Genomic DNA, 23,865 nt, shown 5'->3' on the forward strand with positions numbered 1-23,865 from the left:
GAACATGTGAAGCTCCCTCAGCAATTCAAATATGTAATATGCTTAAGAATTAGTGGAGGGACACAGAGATATGCAAGATGTGTGTGTTCCTTGTCTTTTTCGTGTCTTCCATTTAGGACAGAGAAAAGGAAGCCAATTAAAATAAAACTGAAAAGTCCTCAAGGGTAGAGTACAGAATTGCGAAGTTACAGAGGGGTTGAGAAAACATTCCTTCAAAGACCTTCTAGGCAGGGGAAGTAGCAGTTTAGTTGGCCTTTGGAAAACAGATAAGATTTTAACCAGCATTTTTAGAAGAAATACTTTTCTGGCTGGTGGGAGTGAAAAGGCACTGACGTGATAGCTGGAGTTACTGAAGTCCATCAGATGGATAACAGGAGTTGGCTGGGTTATTTTATTGGAGACTCAAGGTTGGGTTCTAGAACCAGGAGGGAGAAACTGCCAGTGAGTTGCCTGTTCAGGTTGAACAGAGACCTAAGGAGAATGAAAAGGCCAATGGCCAAATACCAAGAAAAGATCAAATCCCAGATAGGAGTTAGGAGTCAGATCACCCAGAAGCCAGTAGTCCAAGAGCCGGTGGGAGAGCAGAGCTTTCCCTGTTGACAATCACCTTTGTCAGTGATTGATTTCCCAGCTTATACACAACATCTCCAAGGCTGCTTGTGTGTGGAGCGATTCCTCACCCTGGTACACAATTGTGGGAGAGCCTCGAGTTTCCTGGGACTGCTGGCCTCTGGTTGGCCCTTCAGCGAAAAGCAAATGCGGTGCAAAGTTGACACGTCTCTATCTGACCGGTTTCTTAGGGACCAATCACCGCGTTGAACTTCAAGCTGAATCTTAAATCTTTGATAAAAAGTATCTAGTTGGCCATTTCTCAAATCACACATCCTTGCTAAAGACTGTGCTGAGCAAATAAAAAGCTTCAGTATTTTATTTGTAGTTTGAGGGAACAGTTTCTGAGTTCTAGTGTTTAGCAAATAACATGACTAATTTCTTTCAGTCTGTTTAGTGGCAGAGAAATGAATGGGAGGGTGTTGGAATCAGCCTGAAATTAGAGTTGTAAGCCATCTGTTGGTTGTTTGCTGTGACTCAGGTTTCCCAGAACCTTCGTTTCCCACATAAAAGTATAGGGTCAGGACTTCCTCTGTGGGATCAGCTGGAAAAGTAGGTAACATTGAGCCTGACACTGAATTGGGGCGCAACAAACCGCAGTTTCCTTTCTCTTCAGAAGAGCATCACTTTATTTTGGGTGACCTCTGCTAATGTTGAGTTCTAGTCAGTGCTTACCTTGGAAAATACAAAGTAAAGAAAGCATTTGTTCACATTAAACTTTTAAAGTTAAGTTTTTGGTGATTGTAAAAGCATGTGGTTTAAAGTATCATAAAGTTCTATGTGGTTTGTTTACAAAAAAAACAAAACACGTAGCAACATTCCTCCCCTTCCACTTCCTATTAGTAGTTTCTTTGTTTTTTATTTTGTATATATTAATAATATTTTTCAAAATTTGTTTTCTATAGTTTTTTTTTTAAGTAGGCTCCATGCATTTGTGGTGGGGCTTGAACTCATGACCCTAAAAGAGACTCATGCTCTACAGACTGAGCCAGCTAGGCACCCCATCATGACTATATTTTTCCCCTCACTTTTCAGTGTTAGGGATCATCTGTTGAGCTACTACCATGGAATATAATGTTTATTCATTTTTATTACTGTCTCTCACCCCTCCTTCTGGTATAGACACAGTTCCTGTCTATCATCCTTTTCATATAGTTGCATAAAATATTTAGGTTCTATCTGTATTTAGCTTTATACCCTCATGACTGTGTGCATGCTGTTCATATGTGAGCTTTGTAACATAGGATTAATATTTATTTCATTTGTGCTTATCTTTAGTTTTTCTTGATATTTGTAATTCTTGACGTTTTTGCTTTTTGTGTGTGTGTATGTGTGTGTGTGTGTGTGTACTTATTATTCATTCACCCCAAATTCTTCCTAAGGGCTGTAAATCTCTGAAGTACCCAAAATACATATCAATTTCATCATCCCACAGCCTCCTAAGGAAACTTTAATTTGGGCTGGTTGTTCTCCAGGCCTGCTGCACAGTGATCCAGTTAGCATTCTGTGATCCCTTTCATTATTGTCTTGGGAATTCTCTGTGCTGTGTATTTTTGCTTTTCCTCAATCTCATGTCATTGTCTGCCCACCAACATACCTACCCATGTTGCTTAGAGCTTCCTCAGAAATGGTGGATAGGAGGGACAGTTTTTGAACTTTTTAATATTTGAAAGTGTTAGTTTTTTCCTAAGCATGCTTACTGATAATTTATCATGGTTCAGACATCTTGATGGGAAAGAATACTGTCTTCAGATCACCAATCCGTATCTTCTAGGTCTCTGGTATTATAGAGCTGATATTGAGAGATCTGATTCTTGATCCTCTATATGTAGCCTGTTTTTTGTTCTGGGAGATTTTTTTCTTTTATTTCTTTGTTTTTCTTGGTAGTTTGGTGTTGTACCTCCCACACTGAAATGTTGATAAAAGTATAGCTGTCCTATTTTTTGTTTCTGGAAAGTTGCTTCAATTGTATTTTCTTTTAGTTTTGTTTTTGTTATCCTATATTTAATATAGAAAGCACCTTCTTTCCACTTTTGTTTTTTGTTATCCTATATTTAATATAGAAAGCACCTTCTTTTGATTCTTTATTTTATATAGCTTATTGTTGTTGTTTCATGGACACAATATTTTCTATTATCTCTGAAGATCTTAATGTATTTTTTTGAGGCTTTCTTTCCCTGTAGAATGTGTTTCTTTCAATTTTATTTCTTTTCTTTGGGGGGGGGAAAGGGTTCATTTCCCATTTTTTACCTTAGGGGTCTTTTCCTCAGATGGTTTATTAATCTTGAGTTTTTTTTTTAAGATTTTATTTATTTATTCATGAGATATACACAGAGAGAGGTAGAGGGAGAAGCATGTTCTCCACAGGGAGTCTGATGTGGGACTCAATCCCAGGACCCCAGGATCACGACCTGAGCCAAAGGCAGATGCTCAACCACTGAGCCACCCAGGCGCCCCTTGAGCTGTTTATTTATTATTTATTTATTTATTTATTTTTTTTTTGAGCTGTTTATTTTTAAAGTGAGATCCTACAAAGCTGATTGGAACAGGTTCTGATGAGTCCTGTTACTTATTTCTTGTAAGATCATCTTGCTGGACTTCTCTTAATATGTTTCCTTGGTGAGTCCACATGCCAGTATCTTTTATATGAATTTTTTTTTTTTTTTTTTTTGAGGATGATAACAATGGTAAAACAGCTTTTTGGGAGCTTAGTGGGGAAAATGGACTTTGAGTATAAATATTTATGACACAAATTTTTTATTCTTCTGTTTTGAATATTCCCTGTTGCCTGCAGTTATGTCTGAGTGTTCCAGTCCAGAGACTGTTTGGTTTTTTGCAGTGGATGAAGCTCTGCTATTGAGCAAGAAAAGGGGCTTTTTCCCAGCAGTGTGAAGGGAGGGAGGATTCTGGGATGGAGCAATGAGGGGCACAAGTTTATCTCTTAGGTTGCCTTTCAACAAATCTTCCTATTTTTGTCATCCCCTCTCCTTCTTAGTCCCTTCCAGAGTTACTTGATGACTTCCATCTCCCGAGGCTTTCTGAGATTTTGTGGGTAAATTGGTTTCCTCTCAATCTGATCTGTTGCAGGCTTAGCAATCAGCTTTTGGGAACTTCCTAAGTCAGGCTCCTGTCCTTCCTTCTACTTTCTTGGTTTCTAAATATTGTTCTTGCTGTCTACTTCTCTGGTCATTGTTGGTTTGTAGGTATTTGTTTTTGTTTTTTTAATCCTTTGAACCTTTGGGAAGAGTAGAGGTAAATGCAAACTTTCTGCTAATCATCTTAACTAAAGCTGGTTTCCTGTTTGTGTGTGTGTTTGTAGAATAGGACTGCATAAAATAGTGTGCCATTCGACATAGCTTTTCATATACCATGTCATGTACCCTTTTTATGAATATTATGAAAATTGGTAGTAATGTATTAAAGTGAATGCTTTGTTATTGACTTCTGAAAGGTTTTTCGGCACCTGGAATTTTACGTTAAAATAATATTTGTTTTTTCTCATTGAAATAATTAGGTATAGCAGAGATAGAATCTGGGATTTCAGAGACGTTTGGTTTTTGTTTTTTGGCTCTAACTTATTTGGGTTCACCGAATCTTGGAAACTATCATTTTGGTTTGCTTAAAAGTAAGGACGTGCATTTTAGAATAGAAAAATGCTGACATTTTACATTTGATCTTAGCCAAAAGGCCAAGAAGAGATAGTACTGGTATGTTATACAATGATAATTTTTTGTATCTGTACTTACAAAACACTTCATAACTACTACCGCATCATTTAAAAGCCTCATACTTAAAAGAGTAGGTAAAATAATTACTTAGCTTAATAAAAAAATGAGTAATTAGATAAAAATCTACACTTTTGGAAATTGTGGTAGTTCTAAAACATTGAAGCTAGTGTAGTGAATAAGATGAAATATGCATGTAATTCTTCAGGATTATGTAAACAAAGCAGATGCAAATGGAACACCATGTTAATATCTTTTTCAGTAGATACTGTTTACAATAATTGAGAAGTAGGCTTGTGATGATTAATAATAGCCATAAATTTGGGGCACTCTGGATGGTTCTGCTGGTGAAGTGTCTGCCTTTGGCTCAGGTCATGATCCTGGGATCTGGCTCTATGTGGTTGGGCTTCCTGCTCTTTGGGGAGACTGCTTCCCCCCACCACCCCCCTGCTTGTGCTCTTGCTCACTCTGTCAAATAAATAAAATCTTTTTTAAAAAGCCATAAATTAGACTTAGTGCCTTTGAGGTTCATTTGAGTTGTATCATTTTTAATGACAGTTTGGTAACCTCTGCCACCTTATATTAATATCATTGGTGACCATAGTTGTTTGGGGGAATTTTTTAAAACTAAAATACTGAGTATTTTTAAAAAAACAAACAAAAAACCCCTCCCCAAACCCTGTTGACACTTAAGAATGAAATTAAAACAGGAGTACCTCTGTGTGAGTACTTCATAAATACAGATTTAATTGTTTGTATATACACTGTTGTTAAAAAAAGTTTTTAAAATACAGTTTTGAGACAACAAATGCTGACATCAGGTGGTAAGGCTGTATTTATGATAGCAGTTGAAACTTTATACCAGCTGCCCTATATCAGAGCTCAAGGGAAGAATTTACAGAAGCTCGTTCGATAACGTGGCACAAGTCTTATAAATTATTCTAAAAAAGCTTCTTAAGGAAATGTTTCCCTTCAGAACCCTAAAAACAAAATGGGATAAGACCTAGGCTAATATGTTTCATGTCTACTCTACCTTTTTTCCTGAAGGAATTCTGACGCACTTGGCAAAATTGAACTCATATAAAATGGGTAGGGGTCAAATGTTATCGCTGCCTAAAGGGATGTCCAGGATGCCTTGCTATCGAACGTACTAGTCTGTTTGGCGTAGTGGTTCAGAGCAAAGACTGGGACCAGATTGCCGAGATCTGACTCCTGGATATGCTTTTTACTAGTATTGTGACAAATTATGTAACCTGCCAGGGCTTAACCATAACCTTCATCTGTAAAATGGGAATAAAAATGTTACCTCATATGGTTGCTTGGAGGATTAAGTGAATTAATATTTGTATATGGCTTGCAACAGTGCCGAGAACAAAGCACAACATACTGTTTGCTGTTTTTATTATGAAGCTTATGCCAAATAAATTGAGGCTTTAAAATGTCATTTCTTTATAATAATTCATTATTATTTCAGATCTAATTTATGTGCTACAGGCCAGGATGACACTGTATTTTATACCATGTCTTTATTTTTAACATTTACTGATAAGCAAATTGAGCTGTTACGTGAAATTTAAGGGAAAGGCAGTAGCTTACATCAGAGTAAATGTCTAAAGTGCTGTTGGAACCTCTAATTGGGTGTAGTAGATTAATTTTATATAATCCCAGTGGAATTATTATTATTTGCCTGATATCTAATAGCCTTATATAAATATGTGAAAGAAATATAAAGCCCTTGCACAGAAAGGATAGTTCTTAAAACTTTAGTATTCATCAATATTTATTTTAATATTGTACATTGACCTTTAGAAATACAAAATACCTTCTCAAGTTCTCCATTTTATTATTTCACTGAAATTTTAATTAATTTGTAGGGTTTATCTACATTAAATCTGAGTTTCCATTTGCTGGAAAGGAGTATAATATGAGAAGGGATATAAATGTAAGTTATTATCTTTAATTACTAGTTATTAGAATTCAGTATTGAACTTACAGAAAACAGTCAATTGAACATTGACATATTTAATGAGCAAAATAGATTAATATTTATATTAATTTAATTTTGGAAACATTTCATATTGATTAATAATTTTAAATAAGGACATGTATTTTTAAATAAGGACATGTCAAATGCATACATTTTTTAAAAAGCACGTTTTAAAAGTGTTATAAAATATATTTTAAAAAATACATAGATATTAATGATGAATTTTCCAAGCTTTCTATAGGTTCTAGTTTTTCTGTGATTCCAAAGCTTTTATTTTGTCATATTAATAAATATCTTTAGTATTTGAAAAAAGCAAAAGTGAAATTAAGGGTAAAATATTTTATTGGTGTTTATATTATCTCTATAAATAATGCGAATTTGAGTAAGCATTTTTCAGTGAAAAATATGTTCCTTTGTTCATTAAATATTTATTAAGCACATTTTATTGCTAGGAACTGTGATAGTCTCCGCTTTTATATTGATAAACAAAATAGAAATGGTTTCTCCACTCCAATCTCTTAATATCTAGCATGAGAGATGGGTGAAGCAAAACAAATACACAAATGCACAATTTGTTAGGTGTCATTAAGTGAAGAAATGGAACAGGAGACCAAAGGGATCTTAGGATCTGACCAAGGATGGCTACCTGGAGGGAATGCTTTCAAGCTGAGGTTTCAGGGCTAAGGAACTGGCCATGTCCGGAGCAGGCAGGGAGCATTTCAAGTGGAGAAAATTGCATCTGAGAGAGCCAGGCAGCAAGAAAGAGTCTAGAGATAGGTAGCAATATGGCAGGAGGATGGTGCCCATGGTGTAGGTCCCCACAGATTTGATGGCTGGCTGGATAAAAGATGGAAAGCAGAAGGAGAGAGTTAATCAGAGGATTGCAGAGTAGTCTCAACAACACAAAATGGTTGTTTCCTCAGGTGCTACACACCATGTGGCCTCTCCTTCCATTTTGCTGTGGGTTGGGATTTGTCCTGTTTACCCATCCCTCCATAGATTATTAGAAGGATTTAATAATCTTTAAGAATATTGAGTTAAAACGGCTGAACACATCTAATAGTTACCTGGTAGTAGCAAAAATTAAATGGTTGGGAGAATGTCTTGGAAAATGAGTGTGAAAGAGGCTGAGGTTTTGGGTGAGGCTTTGCTCAGAGCTAGGGATAGAGTGTGTCCTTTGTCTTCAGTGCCCGAGAGGAAATGTAGTCAGATGGTGGTACCACTGATCCCTAAACTGTGTGCTTTATCTCTTCCCTTAGTTTTCCTTGGGTACGGATGTTATATTCCTGGGTGATGCCTCAGACCCCAAACAGTTGGCTGTGGAGTCCCGAGGAAGCTTGTTGAGTCCAAGTGGCTGCTATAAACAATCTTTTTTTTTTTTTAAGACTTTATTTATTTATTCATGAGAGACACAGAGAGAGGGGCAGAGACACAGGCAGAGGGAGAAGCAGGTTCCATGCAGGGAGCCCGATGTGGGACTCGATCCCGGGACCCCAGGATTACACCCTGGGCCAAAGGCAGAAGCTCAACTGCTGAGCCACCCAGGAATCCCTGCAATAAATAAGTAAAACACATTAAAGCAGGTTCTGAAACTTTTTACACTCTGTGCTTTGGCAGATTTTGAAAGTTTGAATTTAATTTTGAGTGTTCAGAAGTTTCCTGTCTTCTGCCAACCTTTTTTTTTTCTCTTTTCTTTTTTTGAGATGCTGATTATTTGAGTTCTGGTCACTGAGGTTTGTCATCTTGCTAAAGGGACTACACTTAATTATGTCATTCGTTCAACAAATTCTTTTTTTTTTTTTTTTTAGTGCCATATATGTATCTTTTTTTTTTTTTTTTTTAATTTTTTTTTTTGCCATATATGTTTCTATGTTAGTTGCTGATTGTGTAGTGAAGGATGAAGCACTCTTGGAGTTTGTCCTTATAAAGCATAAGGTATGATATGGGAGACAGACATTGAGCAAGTAAACAAATACACACAATATTAACGATTGTATTAAGTATTAGGAGGAAAAGGTGTGCTTTGAGAGAGAATAGTTTTGTCTTTTGCTTTGGGTTGGCTCATCAGGAAAGGAATATTTGTATAGGTAGTATAGTGGAACTCTGGAAGAGAAGGAGTGATTAGCAAAGGGAATAGAAGGGTAATGGTAATTATCTCCCTACATGTGTTGACTGTTTTATTCTGAAATGGAAGATTATATATACTATTGAGCTCCAGCTTACCACCATTCACAAAGTAAGGTGGGTAGAGTCCAAAATAAAATCTTGATACACAGAATTATTGCTGACATTGTGTGGGAAGATGTATATTTACCTGCCTTCAAGTATGGCATGGATCAACATTAAATGAGTGCAGAGTGATTAATTTGTTCAGTGTGCAATTGTGTGTTTAATACTTCTTTACCTTTTAATGTTTTTAATGCAAGGGATTTAAAAAACCCTTGGGTTTTAAAAACTAGGTGTCTTAACTACTGCATGTTTCAGTGTTAAGAAAACATGGACCAAGGATAGTTAAAAGGAAGCGGAAAGATGATAGAAAGCTGAGTAGTTATGTTTATGATTTCAGGGTCTTTATTGTTACTTTTTAATTAATTCAGATGCTTCTATATGGAAATGTCTGTCCTGATGCACTTGGAAACTTTTATCCATTTGATCAGGTTTGCTCTAATTTTATGTGAAGCTGAATAGATCAATGTGGGAGGCCTGCTGTATTTCACTTGAGTGATACGTGTTTGGTGCTCAGAAAAAAGCAGGGAAGACGAGGTCTTCACACTTCCAGATGTTCTTTTTCTATCTTTAAATCTTATGAAAATCACAGAATATTAAACTAATCCCTTATCTTAAACATGTTAGCAAGCTACAAATGGAAAAGGTAGACATGATTGTTATTTACATATATGCTTAGAAATGACTTTATTCAAGCGGGAAGTTAGTTTTCATGTATAATTTTTGTTAAAAGCTAAAAGTATCTATATTGCGTCGAGTAGAGAAAGCCACTTAGAGAATAAGATTGTCTGATTTCCGGGAAGGGCTCTGAAAACAAAACAAAAAAGTCCAAGTGGGAATTGGTTCTTTACTTTTCCCTTATATAGTCAGAAAAAGTTTTTTCTATTAAACCTAAATAGGAAACATGATTACATTATTCTGCTTTGTTTCTTATTTTCAGAAAAGATAATCATCTAAATTTCATTTGCCTTTCATCTGATTCTTTTTGAAAAATGTTAATATTTCAATGAATTTTGGATGATTGTAAAGGATTCTCTATATGGGGCTTTTTTCAGCTCATTTGATCAAAATTAGGTAATTTATCTCTATAAATCCAATTGACAAAGGTTTGTTATTTTGGGAAAATATTATTCATGCTCCAAAGCAAAAGTTAAGGTAAAATAAGATACATACTATAAGCTTAATGAAGGATGAAGGATGAAAGTTTATATTACTTTTTTTTTTAAAGATTTATTTATTTATTTGTGTGTGAGAGAGAGAGAGAGGCAGAGACACAGGAGGAGGGAGAAGCAGGCTCCATGCCAGGAGCCTGATGTGGGACTCGATCCCGAGACTCCAGGATCCTGCCTGGGCCAAAGGCAGACACTAAACCGCTGAGCCACCCAGGGATCCCCCTATATTATCTTTTGTAAATTTTTAAAAAATTTTATTTATTTTTGTGTAAACTCTCTTCCCAATGTGGGACACAAACTCATGACCCTGAGATAGAAAGTCGCATGCTCTACCAACTGAGCTAGCCAGGCACCCCTATATTATCTTGATTAAAGGATTATTTCTGTTAGGGGAACTGGGGGCAGTGATAGTGTTTCTCACCAAACTTCATTTTGCACTAACCTATAAATGTGCATATTAATACCCTTAATAATATTTTTTATTTATTTAAGTTTTTACTTGAATATAGTTGACATACAGTGTTACATTAGTTCTAGATGTAAAACAGTGATTCAGCATCTCTGCAAATTATGCTCTGCTCACGACAACTGTAGCTGTCTGTGTCACCATACAACACTATTGCAGTATCATTGGCTATAGTCCCTGTGCTGTGTCTTTTATTCCTATAACCTGTTCATTCCATAACTGGAAACTTGTATCTCCTACTCCCTCCACCCCCCATTTTACCCATCTTCCTAACCCTTTCCCCTCTGGCAACCGTCAATTCTCATATTTATAGATTTGATTCTACTTTTTTGTTTATTCATTTTTTTTAGATTCCACATATGAGTGAAATCATAATGTATTTATGTTTCTCAGCCTTATTGTACTTCGCATAATATTGTCTAGGTCCATCTATGTTGTCACAAATGGCAGGATCTCATCCTTTTTTATGGCCGTGTGATATTCTGTTATGTATCTGTGTATATGTACACACATTTTTATCCTTTTATCTATGGATAGACTTTTGGGTTGTTTGGCTATTATAAGTAAAGCTGCAGTAAACATGGGGTGCATATATTTTTTCAAAATCCTATTTTTGTGGGTTTTTTTGGATACTCTGTGGTGGAATTATTGGATCGTATGGTATTTGTATTTTTAATTTTTTGAGAAACCTCCAAGACTGTTTTGTACAGAGACTGTATCAACTTACATTTCCACCAGTGAGGAATTGGTGCATGAAGGTTCCTTTTTATCCACATCTTCCTTAGTACTTGTTAATTTCTTGTCATTTTGATTCTAGCCATTTTGACAGGCATAATGCCATACCTCTTTTCAGTTTTGATTTGCACTTCCTTGGTGATTAGTGATGTTGAGCATCTTTTGTTTGTTGGCCATCTGTATGTCTTGTTTGGAAAAATGTCTATTAAGGTCCTCGACCCATTTTTTAAATTGAATTGCCTTTTTTTGGTGTTGAGTTATGTAAGTTGTTTATATATTTTCAATATTAAGCCCTTAATCAGATAAATAATTTGCAAATATCTTCTCCCATTCAGTAGATTGCCTTTTTGTTTTGTCGTTGATTTCCTTTGCTGTGCAAATCTCTTTATTTTGATGTCTTCCCAGTAGTTTATTTTTGCTGTTGTTTCCCTTGCCCTAGGAGACATATCTAGAAAACTGTTGCTGTAGCTGATGTTAGAGAAATTACTGCCTGTATTCTCTTCTAGAATTTTTATGGTTTCAGATCACATATTTAGATGTTTAATCCATTTTAAGTTTATTTTTGTGGATGGTGTTAGAAAGTGGTCCAATTTCATTGTTTTACATGTAGCTGTCCAGTTTTCCCAGCCCTATTTATTGAAAAGACGAAGAGACTCTTCTTTCCATTGTATATTCTTGCCTTCTTTGTGGTAGATGCATTGGCCATATAAGTGTGGGATTATTTCTGGGCTCTCTATTCTGTTCCATTGACCTTTGTCTATTTTTGTGCCAGAACCAACAGTATCATTGTTTTCAATTCCTATGTTAATTCATTAGAAAATGTCATTTTGTTTTTTTCCTACGTGCCATTGCCAAAACTGTACATTGTTATAGCCTAATGTTTTTTATACTGTTTAACAACAAATAGGAGTGTGCTCGACACAGTTACATTACAAATGTATTTAAAATCCAAGTTCACGATACTTGAATGTAAAATAGCATTTTCATGTTTTACAGAAAACGCATGTTTCAGAAGAGATGGGTGAAATTTGATGGCCTTAGCATTTCTTATTACAATAATGAGAAAGTAAGTACATTTTATAGTTCTCAAAGATTGCCTTATATATACAAGGTATACTTCAGTAAACTAAGCAAACAATTTGATTTTTAAGAACAAGCGTTGGGTTATCAATGTGTAAAACATTTGCATGGGTGAAACCTTCTGTTCATTGCTTAACTTTTCTTTGACACATAAAATTTGGATTTAAAAAATTATATATCCAACAATTATTTATAGAGTGTCTTCTGCAAGCTACAGGAATTGTTGTGAATGATATAAGAATGAATAAGCAATTGTCTTTCTCCTAGAAAGCACTAAGGAATATTTACAAAAGGATACTACAGGTAGGCAATACAAGGAGAGGTTACTTTGTACTCTGGGAGGTTATAGAAAAACCAAAGAGGGCTTCTTGTATGAGATTTCATTTGTCACAGGTCTTGAAAAGAGAGGAATGTTTGTCCATAGAGACTAGAGAGAACAGGATGTAGTAACATAGAGAACAATGAGATGGCCAGATGGGAAATCAGTTTTCTGATTGGGAAATATGATATATGAAGACGACTTGAGATGAAGCTGATAAGGTTCTCTGAGGTTAGAGCTCATTGAACATCTTGTTGTAAAAGTGGTCACAATTTTGTCTTTAGGCAAGTGACTCTATCTATGTAATTTATTTAAAGATTTTATTTATTCATGAGAGACCCAGAGAGAGAGGGAGAGAGATGGCAGAGACACAGGCAGAGGGAGAAGCAGGCTCCATGCAGGGAGCCTGATGTGGAACTCGGTCCCGGGATTCCAGGATCACGCCCTGGGCTGAAGGCAGGCGCTAAACCGCTGAGCCACCCAGGGATCCCCGAGAATATGCTTTTAGATAGAAAGTAACATACATTTACATGCTAGAATGCTAAGAACAATGAAAGTTTAGAGAAGTATTAATTACTTGGTTTCACCTTGCAGTGATCCAGATAAAAGCATCAAATAAGTTTAAACACACTTCTTTGAGGTTTGCAAGGTGATAGGATGAGTATTTTTTTAAAAGCTGTTTTTCTGTCTTAGCTAATGTTTTTAGTTTGCTTGTGTATTTGAATGTTGAGACAGTTTCTATGCCAGGGATGGGTTTGATTGAACTATTCAGGAGTGAGACAGGCTTCAGTGCCATGAGGCTCTGTTGGTGGTGGCATCAATATCCTCATTTGGGAGAGAGAATTTCTGGTATCTGTGTCCCTGGACTCATTCTGTTTGTCCTTTGAAAGATCACCTGAAATGCAGTGAGATGAATGCCTGCCACATTTTTAGGTAATGATGCAATAAAAATGATGCAGCCTTCGTTTGAAATTGTGATAAGTTCATTAAAATAAATGGTTACAAATTCTTTAGCTTAACAATTAAAAAAAATTCAAATTGTTTTCTGTGGTATTTCCATCCCTTTACTATTGAGATCGTTGGTTTCATCTTGGCAAAACTTGAAAACATTGAGATGGATGTTTTCTAAAAGGAGACACAGATTCTTTTGTGACTCACCTTGCTCAAGGGTGTATTGGAGGACTGGGAAGAAGGCATTTTAGGGCCAGTGTACAGAAAGCATAGGTGTGGCCACAGCGACTGTCTCAGGTGACTGTGCAGTGTTGGTGGTTGTTGGGCCTTTTGGTGTTTAAAGGTGCACCTGAGGTGCGCTTGGCTGGGCAGAGCTGTGTATTTCCTTAGTTTTCTTTCACTTTCCTCAGTGCTGCTCCATCATGTCTCTGCAGGAACTTTTTCATTATATTAATGAAAATGGCATCATCCCACCAGCCTTGATATCTAGTCACCTACCAGGAAATCTCTCTCACCCCCATTCTCACTCAGCTGTGGGCAGAATTGCCCTGTGGTCATTTCATTGTCGGAAAGTGGTAGAAGATAAATGGCCGACTTGACCTACATATCTGTGTGTTACAGACTCAAGGGGTGCTTTGAAATTTCTGTCCTTAAAGAAAATTTTACACTCTGAAAAACACAATCATTCTGAGCCTGTTGTCTTTTTCCCCCTCCTCTATATTGTCTTTATAATGTGTTGTTTGAAGAGAAATATAAAATCAACTCTACAGTGTTAAAAATTACAGGATTTATTGAGATCTCATAATAGATTGTAAATGAGCCATTAAAGAAACTATAACTTCCTGAGGTGAAAGTGACATAATAGTTTGTTGAGTACATTTTGATCACTCCTGGGGAATTTATTTCTCTATTATTCTTCTGGAGTATTTACTTGTTAAATATGATATTATTATAGGCATGTGAGTGGGTTACTTTTTTGTAAGGAATTGTTTTTTAATCTCTTAAAGCAGACCTAGAAGAGGGAAAATCTTAAAAAATTTCCTATTTCTTTTTTCCTACGACGCTGCTTGATTTTTCTCTACTGAAAAATGTATTAATGGTAACATTTCATTCAACAAACGGTTAATTATCTCACTAGAGATCTAATTTTATGAGCCATTGTAATTCTCAAGCAAACTAAGATTTGAGAATGGATCATCTAAGAGATGAAGTGTAAATGTTTGTGGACATCCTAAATTTTTCAGTCTGATCTGAGCCACTGTAGACTTATAGCCAGACAAGCCCTTGCACCGTCCCCAAAGGTACTGTGCTCCTTCCCATGTCTGAGGTTGTCTGATACGAGGGAGACATTTTCCCACTTTTATCATTCTTGGAGCACTTAGTGGTCTAGTATTGCCTAGCATTGCATATTATACCCCGCTGCATTTATTGGGTTTCCTTTAGCCAGTCAGTTATGTATTTCTTTGCATAGCCTTTCTTAGCGATGTCTGGGTACAAACTGTGGGGAATAGGAACATGTCTTTTTCCTGTATTTCATCTCCCTGTTTTTGCTCTTCCATCTGTAACTTCTGAACCATTACCACCAATCAAAATCCTGTGCAGACTTCCAAGATCCATTTTTTTAAATTCCCTTCTATGAATCTTTTATTTTTTCCAACTATGACATCTGAACAATCATATACAAGAAAGGTTAGAAGGAAAAGAAGCTGAAAGTTGGGAGGCAAATCAGGGGAGTGTGTGGTAAATCAGGCATTAATTATCTGGATGTAGGCTGTGTAGGCTAGTGGAGATATTAAAAAATGAATTTAGAAATATATAAAAATGAGCTGTCAGAGCTTGATTTGGCTGTGATTGTGACTGATTGGACATAGAATTCATTCATTGAGAAAATACTTCTGCAATGCCAATTATATAAAAGGTCTGAGGAAAATAGATGTATGACCCATCATTTATTTGGGAAGACTATCTTAAATGATCACACAGTAAATAGAAGAATCACCATTTAAGGTATAGTTAGTAATTGCTAAAAGGAAAAATACAGGTTGTTATTAGCTTAAAATAAGGTCATCTGCCTAGGTGAGGATGGGGACCTGTGAGAAGAGGCTGGTCAGAAAACCTTTCTTCTGGAGCATATACTTATGCTGAAATGTGAAGGATGTAGAGGCCGTAGCTATGTGGAGCTGGTTATGAATAACATTCCTTGAAGAATAAAGTATAAGCAAAGGCACTAGATTGGGGAGAAACATGCTATATTCATGGAAACTCAAAGAAGGCTCATGTGACTGGAGAGAGTTAGAGAATGCCAGGGAGGAAGTTGATGCTGTCACTGTAGGGAGAGTCCCAAGTTATGTGGGTCAAAGGAGCCATACAAATGGAAGACTAGGATTGACTAGAAGAGTAATATTTTAATGAACAGATATAGAAGGGGGAGGGTAGGTTTTCAGGAGAAAAAGTTTGAGGTACTTACGGGACAATTACATGCACCATTGATGACTTGAAATATGAGGCTAGAGTTGACCAAAATGTATAAGGAAGGAAGGAACCAATTTTATAGAGTTTCCCTCATAAAATTGATAGTTACAATAGTAGGAATGGATTTCCTTAGAAAAGATAAAAAAAAAAAAAGTGGAAATCAAGAAGAAAAGTTAGCTTGAAATTACTTCCTGACATCCTTCTTTTTCTATAAGGTTGCCCACTCTTTCTCAGTTCCAATTTAAATATTGTATTCAGTTTTGACTGTGTGAGGGGAGGTGGGAAAGCCTTTGTGGCATTGGCATTAAAAATTATGTCAAACAATGCATAGGATTTTAATACATATATAGAGTCAGGGATAGGAGATTGGAGCCAGAGGCATTAGAAGAGAAGAATCCTCCAAAAAACTAAGAGGGAATGCCATGATAGCATAGTATATCTTCTCAACGGGCAGAGGATAACCTCCCAGTAGAACACCGTGCTGCTGATAGTGACTGTCCCTAACCTATCTGATAGGTGTGGTAGGGAGTTTACCACTGGGAAGAATATGACCTTGGCATTTGTTCTCCACATGGAATGGTTTAATACAGTTTATTCCTAACCAGTTGCTTCATATACTTGGGATCTGCTAAAAAATGAGAGTTCTGCCCCCCCCCCAAGAAATAGTTCCCTGAATCATTCTGTGGAAGGGAATAGTAGAAGAAACCTTGTAAAGATGTATCCAAACTCTTCTGATATTTAAGACCTTCCATAATGTGTCCTTGATGTATATTTCTAGCTTCACCTGTTTTGACTTTACACTGTGGCTGCTCTTATATCTATACCTATGCCTCTGTTATTAAAGCTTTGCAGCCGGGATGGCATCCCAACCAGTTATCTGTGTGGTTAAATTTCAAGTTTCTTTGGGTCAGGCTCTAAAGTCATTATGTCTGTGAAAATATCTGACCTCTTTTAAGCAGAATGAGGAATTCCCATCTTTGTACTCATATTTTCCATGGTTTGTACTCTGTTTTAAACTTTTCTCTCATTACATTAGCTAGTTTTTCACTTTGAGGCTCCTTGAATGTATAAATATTATTTGAATTTTCTTTCTAACACAAGGCCTGGTAAATATTTCACCCTTAGTAAATAGCTGAAATTGTCAGGCGGTCCTTATGCTGCATGGTTTTGGTGGATCCAGAAAAATGGAAGACTGAGAAAACTACCAGTAGTCTTCAGAGTGACCTTCTTGAGCAAAATGGTAAAACGCATAGGCCATTTGCCAACAGCCAAAATTGTATTAGGTATATACCAATTGCAAACAGCCACGTGCATCTTTTTTCATTTGTTTTTTTGTTGAGGAATTAAAGGTAGAGTGAGACAGTTGTGATAATAAGATATTCATTAGAATCATTAAGTAATATGTTTAACTGACATAATCCGACAGACAGTCTGTTTTTGAGATATATTCTTGTTCACAATATGCAGTAGCAGTAGTATTGAAGTAGTTTAGTTACATTACCCATTATGGCCAGCAGATGTCTGCAAACACCATAAAATCATTTTGACCAGATTGTTAAAAAACATACCGTTGGTTTTTGGAACTATATATTGCTGGTCTAGTACAATTGTTTGTATTTGATTCTTTGCCTTTTAATTTTAAATCCCAGAAGAAGAGAAAATTGAAAAGAAATCTGATATGAAAGGGCCATTTAATATTTTCCTTTCTTGGGTGTTAAGTGTGTCTAAGAATATATACTATTTGTATGTCATTTAAAAATTTTAGATTAAAATTATGAAAGAGAAGCATAATATACTTGTAAATATTTGTAAATATTGTACCATTTTTCTGATAAGGGCATAAGAATTTCATTTTAATCTGTCTCATTTGTGTATCTTTTTCTCAAACCAACACAGGAGAAGTATTCAAAAGGAATAATTCCCCTTTCTGCTATATCTACGGTACGAGTTCAAGGAGACAACAAATTTGAAGTTGTTACAACACAAAGAACTTTTGTTTTTAGGGTAGAAAAAGAAGGTAAGAGTATTTCTTTATCCCTGTAACAACACTCGTAGACATTAATTTCTAACCAATCAGAAGATTGATAAACCAATGACACTACAAATGTCAAGAAATCTTGAAATATTACTTTTAAATGATTTACATTTTATATTATTTTGAATGTCATAAACAAATTGACAAGTTGTGTTCACTATTCCTGCATGTAACAAATACTTAGAATCTACTAAGTGCTTAGAATTCTTCTAAATTCTGGATATATTGCAGTGAAAAAAAAAGACAAAAATCTTTGCTCTTATGGAGTCCCCCTTTTAGCAGATGTTTGATAAAGCAAAGTGGTTATTTAATAAGCAAAAACAATTTTTCTAATTTTTCTATTAAAAGGTTGGTTTTATGGAAGTTTACTTATGCCAGATTCAACTGAACACATAGGCCCAGCAATCATTCTAGTATAGATTTTGGAGTATCCTTTATACTTTTTAAATTTTTACCTTCATCATCTGATTCAGGTCACTTGGTGAAAATTAGATGACATGTAGTTTATGGATAGAAACTAAATCTTTAGATCCTTTCTAACTTTTGGAGTGGGTAGGGAGGGAGAAAAAGGAGAGCTAAGAGTTTCTGTTGTGTATTTTGACTATCAATATGTTATTAATATATGTTTTACTACTTTTAAATAATGTAGGTAAGGTCATCATTAATTAAAAATTATGATTTCAACTTATTTTAAAGCTTCTATTTTAGTATAGGTTATAACTCAATTTGATTTTGAAAATACTTCCTGGTACTTAATTGAATAATGATGATTTGGAGAACTTACCAAATTCTTGAAATGTGCAGTAAAATACTGTACTACATTATTTATAGTAGTCTTGTAAGGGCTCTAGGTGTTACAATTATGCCATTTTCTAAAAAGAAAAAAAATTATCCCATTTTACCCTTTTATAAACAACAAATATTAGATATTATGGGGCAATATTTGCCTTTTTGTACTAATAGATTCCTAGAACATACAGCAGTGCATGGCATGAGAAACATTGAATAAATCCTATCTATTTCTAGAAAGCTTTCATTATTCCTTGGCATAATCAATAAATGCATAAGTTCCAGCTGCTGTTCACACTGGGGTACCTTTTTTCAAACTGTGAATCAGTATCTATTTGTGAGGTCAACTTAGTGGTTTCTGATGGTACTAAAAAGAAAAGTCCCCCCAAAACAACAAAAAAAAAAAGCCAAACATGAAATAGAATAATAAATATCAAAGTGCATTGCTTTTAGTAAGTGTATTATATTGTGAGACTACTTGTGTTTATCATGCATATGTAATAGAAAAAGTGTTTATGACTCGACTTGTTATTTAAAAAATTGTTGAGAGCTGTAGCCTAGAGTAGGGGTTGGCAAACCACAGCCAATAGCCTAAATCTGGCCACTGCTTGTTTTTTGTAACTAAAGTCATGTTAGATCAGTCACTGTCATTTATTTGCATACTGTCTGTGGCTGCTTTTCTGCCTCAGTGGCATCATTGAGTTGTTGCAGGTTCTGTGACCAGGAAAGCCTAAAGTATTCTCCTCTTGACTGGATATCATGACGATCTTTCCTTACGCTTTGGTTTCCTCTGCCCAGAAGGTGACTGCCCGTTTCTTTGAGGTGCTTATCACTTTCGCCTTGGCTTCTCAAAATGAATTTCACACATGCCATATAGCAGGCATTTTAAGATGGACATACGAAATAAAGTTTCTAACCTGTGTGAAAAATCTGTTTAGCCATATTTACTTACTGTAGTTAAAAGTTAAACAGACACATTTAGGTTGAATATATCAACCCACATGTTTAAAAGTTACATGGTGTGGTACATAGTTCATATATCGCATAATTATGATATGAACAGTATAAGAATTTCATTAAAACTTTGGTATAAGTTACTATTTGTTAAATAAGTCTTAGGTCTTTAAGCTTTAAAAGCATAAAAATACTGCTTCAGCAAAAATGGAGACTATCCACATGGAATTACCAAGTTAGTTTCATTGAAAGTCATTTTCATGTAGTAACCAGAGTTTTTAAACATAGGTATATGTAGAGGTGTATGTGTGTGTAAATGGTACATGTGTGTCTGTATTTAGTATGGAACCTTCCACAAGATACTAGGTGTGTTTTATTGTTTTTCTTTTTCTCCTTCCATATATATAGATGATTATTTTTTTCTTTGGGGGAACTGAGAAAACAACCATAGTGGGTTATGAAATGTCTGACTTAATGAACTTTTAGGCCAAATGAAACTTTACTTCAATCTTAAGCAAGACAAAAGTTTAAAACAAAGGTGGGGGGATCCCTGGGTGGCTCAGCGGTTTGGCGCCTGCCTTCGGTCCAGGGTGTGATCCTGGAGTCCCAGGATCAAGTCCCACATCGGGCTTCCTGGATGGAGCCTGCTTCTCCTCTGTGTCTCTGCCTCTCTGTCTGTCTCTCTTTCTATCTCTCTCTCTCTCTCTCTCTCTCTCTCTGTGACTCTCATGAATAAATAAATAAAATCTTAATAAAAAAAATAAAACACAAAGGGGAAATGGTTTGACATCCTAGCAGAAATGCATTCTCCAGTTTTGGTGATAAGGTTCTGAACATCCTGTCATTTGTCTCCTCTGAAGCCAGTGTCACTGTCTCCAAACTGCTGCATTGCCCACTCTGGCATTGCTAAGACAGGATTTCAATTTGGCATTTTTTTTCCCCCACAAATTTTCAAAGGCTTCAGCCCTCCCAGGTTTCCTATGAAGTATTGTTATGCTCTTAGTTGAAAGTGAATTATGTTGAAATAATATTTTAAAAATACTCATCCTCAAATAAAAGATTTAGTTGGATTCCTCTGTCCCCAAGGAGAGCCATTGGAGTTGGTCAGAGGGTCATAACAGCTAATGATCTCTCCGGTCTGTATTCCCCTGGCACCTGCGGTCACACATGTAGATGCATTACTTAAAAAAGCAGGTGATGTTTTGAGTCGGCAGTTCTTATAGTGAGAAAAGGGCTTAAGAATTCCGAGTGGTCATGTGGGTTCCTGGGCCTTTTTCAGCGCTGGCTTTTAACTGCAGGCTCACATTCCTGTCCACCTCAGCTGATTCTGGATCCCTGGGAAGCAGGAGGGTGTTTTTCCCCTCAACTCTTGTTTCCAGACAGCATGTTACAGCCCTCCAGTGGCAGCTTTGGTACTGCAAAGCTTTGTTATTGTTCTAAGGAACACTTGGGTAGGAAACATAAATTTCCCTTTAGTTATTTTGGGCAAGCAGACTTACCTGTCTTGAAATACTTAGTGCTGTTTTTGTTGTTGTTTGTTTTTTGTTTTGTTTTGTTTTTGAGGGAGAGAGAGAGCACAGTGGGGAGGGGCAGAGCCTGAGGAGGAAAGAGACAATCTTAAACAGACTCTGCACTGAGCATGGAGCTCGACACAGGGCCCGATCTCATGACCTGAGCTGATATGAAGATTTGGACGCTTAACCAACTTAGCCACCCAGGTGCCCCAAAAATATTCACTGTTTTCAGAAACAAGTCATGGAACATTTATAAGCTGGAGGGAGAGCCAGGGGAATTAAAAGTGCTCCATTGTATACGTTGGTCGACTATCGTAATGGGTCACAAACTGTGGAGTCATTCTTGAATCTTTTTCCCCTCAAAGCTCACATCCATCCATCAGCATATCTGATCATTTTTGACGGTGGAAATATGTCTGGATTCTGGTTGATTCTCAACACTTCTGTCATTACTATTCTAATGCGAGCCACCACCTCTATCTGGGTTATTGTAATAACCTTCTTTGCTCAACTTACAGTCCTATCTTCTCTACAGCTGTCAGTGATCATTCATCAAAGAGGTCAGATCATTTCAGTTCACTTCAGATGCTGTGTTGTCTCTCCATCTCCCTGAAAGTAAAGTACTTATATCCAGGAACCCCTATGTGATCTGGCTCTGGTCTCTTTGTCCTTGTCTCTATCTGTGTTCTCTCTCACTCACTATATTTCAGCTGCTTTCTTGTTCCTTGAACATATCAACCCCAGGGCATTGACACTTGCCACTTTCTTTATCTGGGAATGCTCTTCCTGTAGCCATCTTCTTGACTTGCTCTGTCATTTCCATTTCCTTTAGGCTTTTGCTTAACCATCGTGTTCTTTCTGAGGCTTTTTCTAGTGCCAGCTATAAAATAACACTTCTTATGTTACTCATGCCTTGCTTTATTTTGTCCCATTGCACTTGTCACTATAATAGATTATATATCTATGTTTTATTGCCCTCCTCCTTTCACAAGAGGGCAAACTCCAGGAGATCACGGTTGTGCTCTATCTTGTTCATGCCTCCATTCCTAGTATTCAGAATAGATCTTGGCACTCATTAGGCACTTAGTAAATATTTGTATGAATGAATAGGCATGGTGTGCAGGTACTTCTTCTCTGAAATTGATCATGGGTTCCATGGAGGAATTTTTAATTCAATTATATTAGCATATCGAAAATAAAGGTTCATCTAAACTTTGTTAGATTCTGTTAGTAATCTTTTACATAGCCCTTATGTAGTAGTAATCTCTAGTATACTCAGTTCTTTATGTTACTAATGAATAGGCCTACTGCTAAATCCAGTGGTCACAGAATATTGTCTCTCTTTTTGGTTTTTGCTTTTTTATTTATTTTTTTTTAAATTTTTTTGATTCTTACTGTAGTTGGTATTCATTCCTGAAAACCTCAAGAACTAGTTTGAGGGGGGTCCCCTGGGTGGCTTAGTGGTTGAGCTGCTGCCTTCAGCTCAGGACGTGATCCTGGAGTTTACTAGATCAAGTCCCACATCAGGTGTCTGTATGGAGCTTGCTTTTTCCCTCTGCCTGTGTCTCTGCCTCTCTATGTCTCTCATGAATAAATAAATCTTAAAAAAAAAAAAGTAGTTTGAGGGAATTGCTGGTATCTTTTATTTATGTTCTAGCATAATTATAAGAAAGTGGTGATTTTGCTTCCTTTTCTTTCTTTCCTCTTCTCTTCTTTTTCTCTTCTCTTCTCTTCTCTTCTCTTCTCTTCTCTTCTCTTCTCTTCTCTTCTCTTTTCTTTCTCCTCTTCTTTCTTTCTTTCTCTCTTCTTCTTCTTCTTCTTCTTCTTCTTCTTCTTCTTCTTCTTCTTCTTCTTCTTTTCTTCTTTTCTTCTTTTCTTCTTCTTTTTTTTCGATCCAGAATGCTCTCCTTTGAGCAAAGCCATATCTAGGTTAGGGCATATTCTCTAAGGAATAGTGCTTTAGCACAGTGGTAAGATCAAGACAGTAAATATTTGTTTTTGGAAAGAATAAAAGTACCTTGGTGTGAAGAGTATATAGAAGCTAGCATAGTATCTAGCTTTGCCCAAGACACTTAGTCTAAGGGAAAAATCAGTATTTTATTTGGAATGTTGTGATTTATCAAAGCATATTCCCCATATCTTAGACACACACATTGCATAGCCAAATACCAATGACACTTGTAATCTGTTTTATTGTGTTTGAATGATCTGTATCACTGTTTATCTCCATTAGCATTGGTAATTAAGAATAAACTGAATGTTACTATTAATACTTGTACTTATTCATGATTGTTTACTTCCTATTAGTAAGTGAGGCACTAAGGAGCTAGATAATACTTCTAGGCTATAAGAGAACCATTTGTTAGATGCAGCCATCATATGTTTAAGTCCAACAGATACAATCGCCAGTTTCAAACTATTTTCCTGAGAAACTGAGATGTACGCTCATAGCAACGTAGAAGCCACAGTTTGGCCTACATATAAAGTTGTGACCTACAAAGTGAAACAACTCAAAAAGAATAAATACCATATGATTTCACTCATGTGGAATTTAAGAAACAAAACAAAATGAAGAAAGAAAGAAAAACAGAAAAACAGGCTCTTAAGTACTGAGAACTAACTGGTGGTTACCAGAAGGGAGGTGTGGGAGGGCGTAAATGAAATAGATAAAGGAGGTTAAGAGTGCCCTTATCTGGAGAGCACTGACTAAGGCTAGGAAGTAGTGAATCATGTTGTACTGAAACTAACACAACACTATATGTTAACTACATTTCAATAAAAAATTGAAAGAATTAGAAAAAAAAAAAAACTGAGCTTGGTTTCTCTTCAAT

At 36.1% G+C, this 23,865-nt stretch overlaps 1 protein-coding gene across 10 annotated transcripts in view; it reads left to right on the forward strand.

Annotated features, from left to right (window-relative positions):
- The window catches only part of ARAP2 (ArfGAP with RhoGAP domain, ankyrin repeat and PH domain 2), a 192,381-nt gene that overhangs the window by 34,496 nt on the left and 134,020 nt on the right, over positions 1-23,865 (forward strand). For all 10 annotated transcript variants that reach the window (XM_077879956.1, XM_077879929.1, XM_077879992.1 and 7 more), the window contains exons 7-8: positions 11,917-11,986; positions 17,639-17,759. In XM_077879956.1, the coding sequence (XP_077736082.1) occupies positions 11,917-11,986; positions 17,639-17,759 (191 nt within the window). The remainder of the gene's footprint in view (positions 1-11,916; positions 11,987-17,638; positions 17,760-23,865) is intronic.

The sequence above is a fragment of the Canis aureus genome, chromosome 2, assembly GCF_053574225.1.
Source record: "Canis aureus isolate CA01 chromosome 2, VMU_Caureus_v.1.0, whole genome shotgun sequence".
In the NCBI taxonomy this organism is placed as follows: Eukaryota; Metazoa; Chordata; class Mammalia; order Carnivora; family Canidae; genus Canis; species Canis aureus.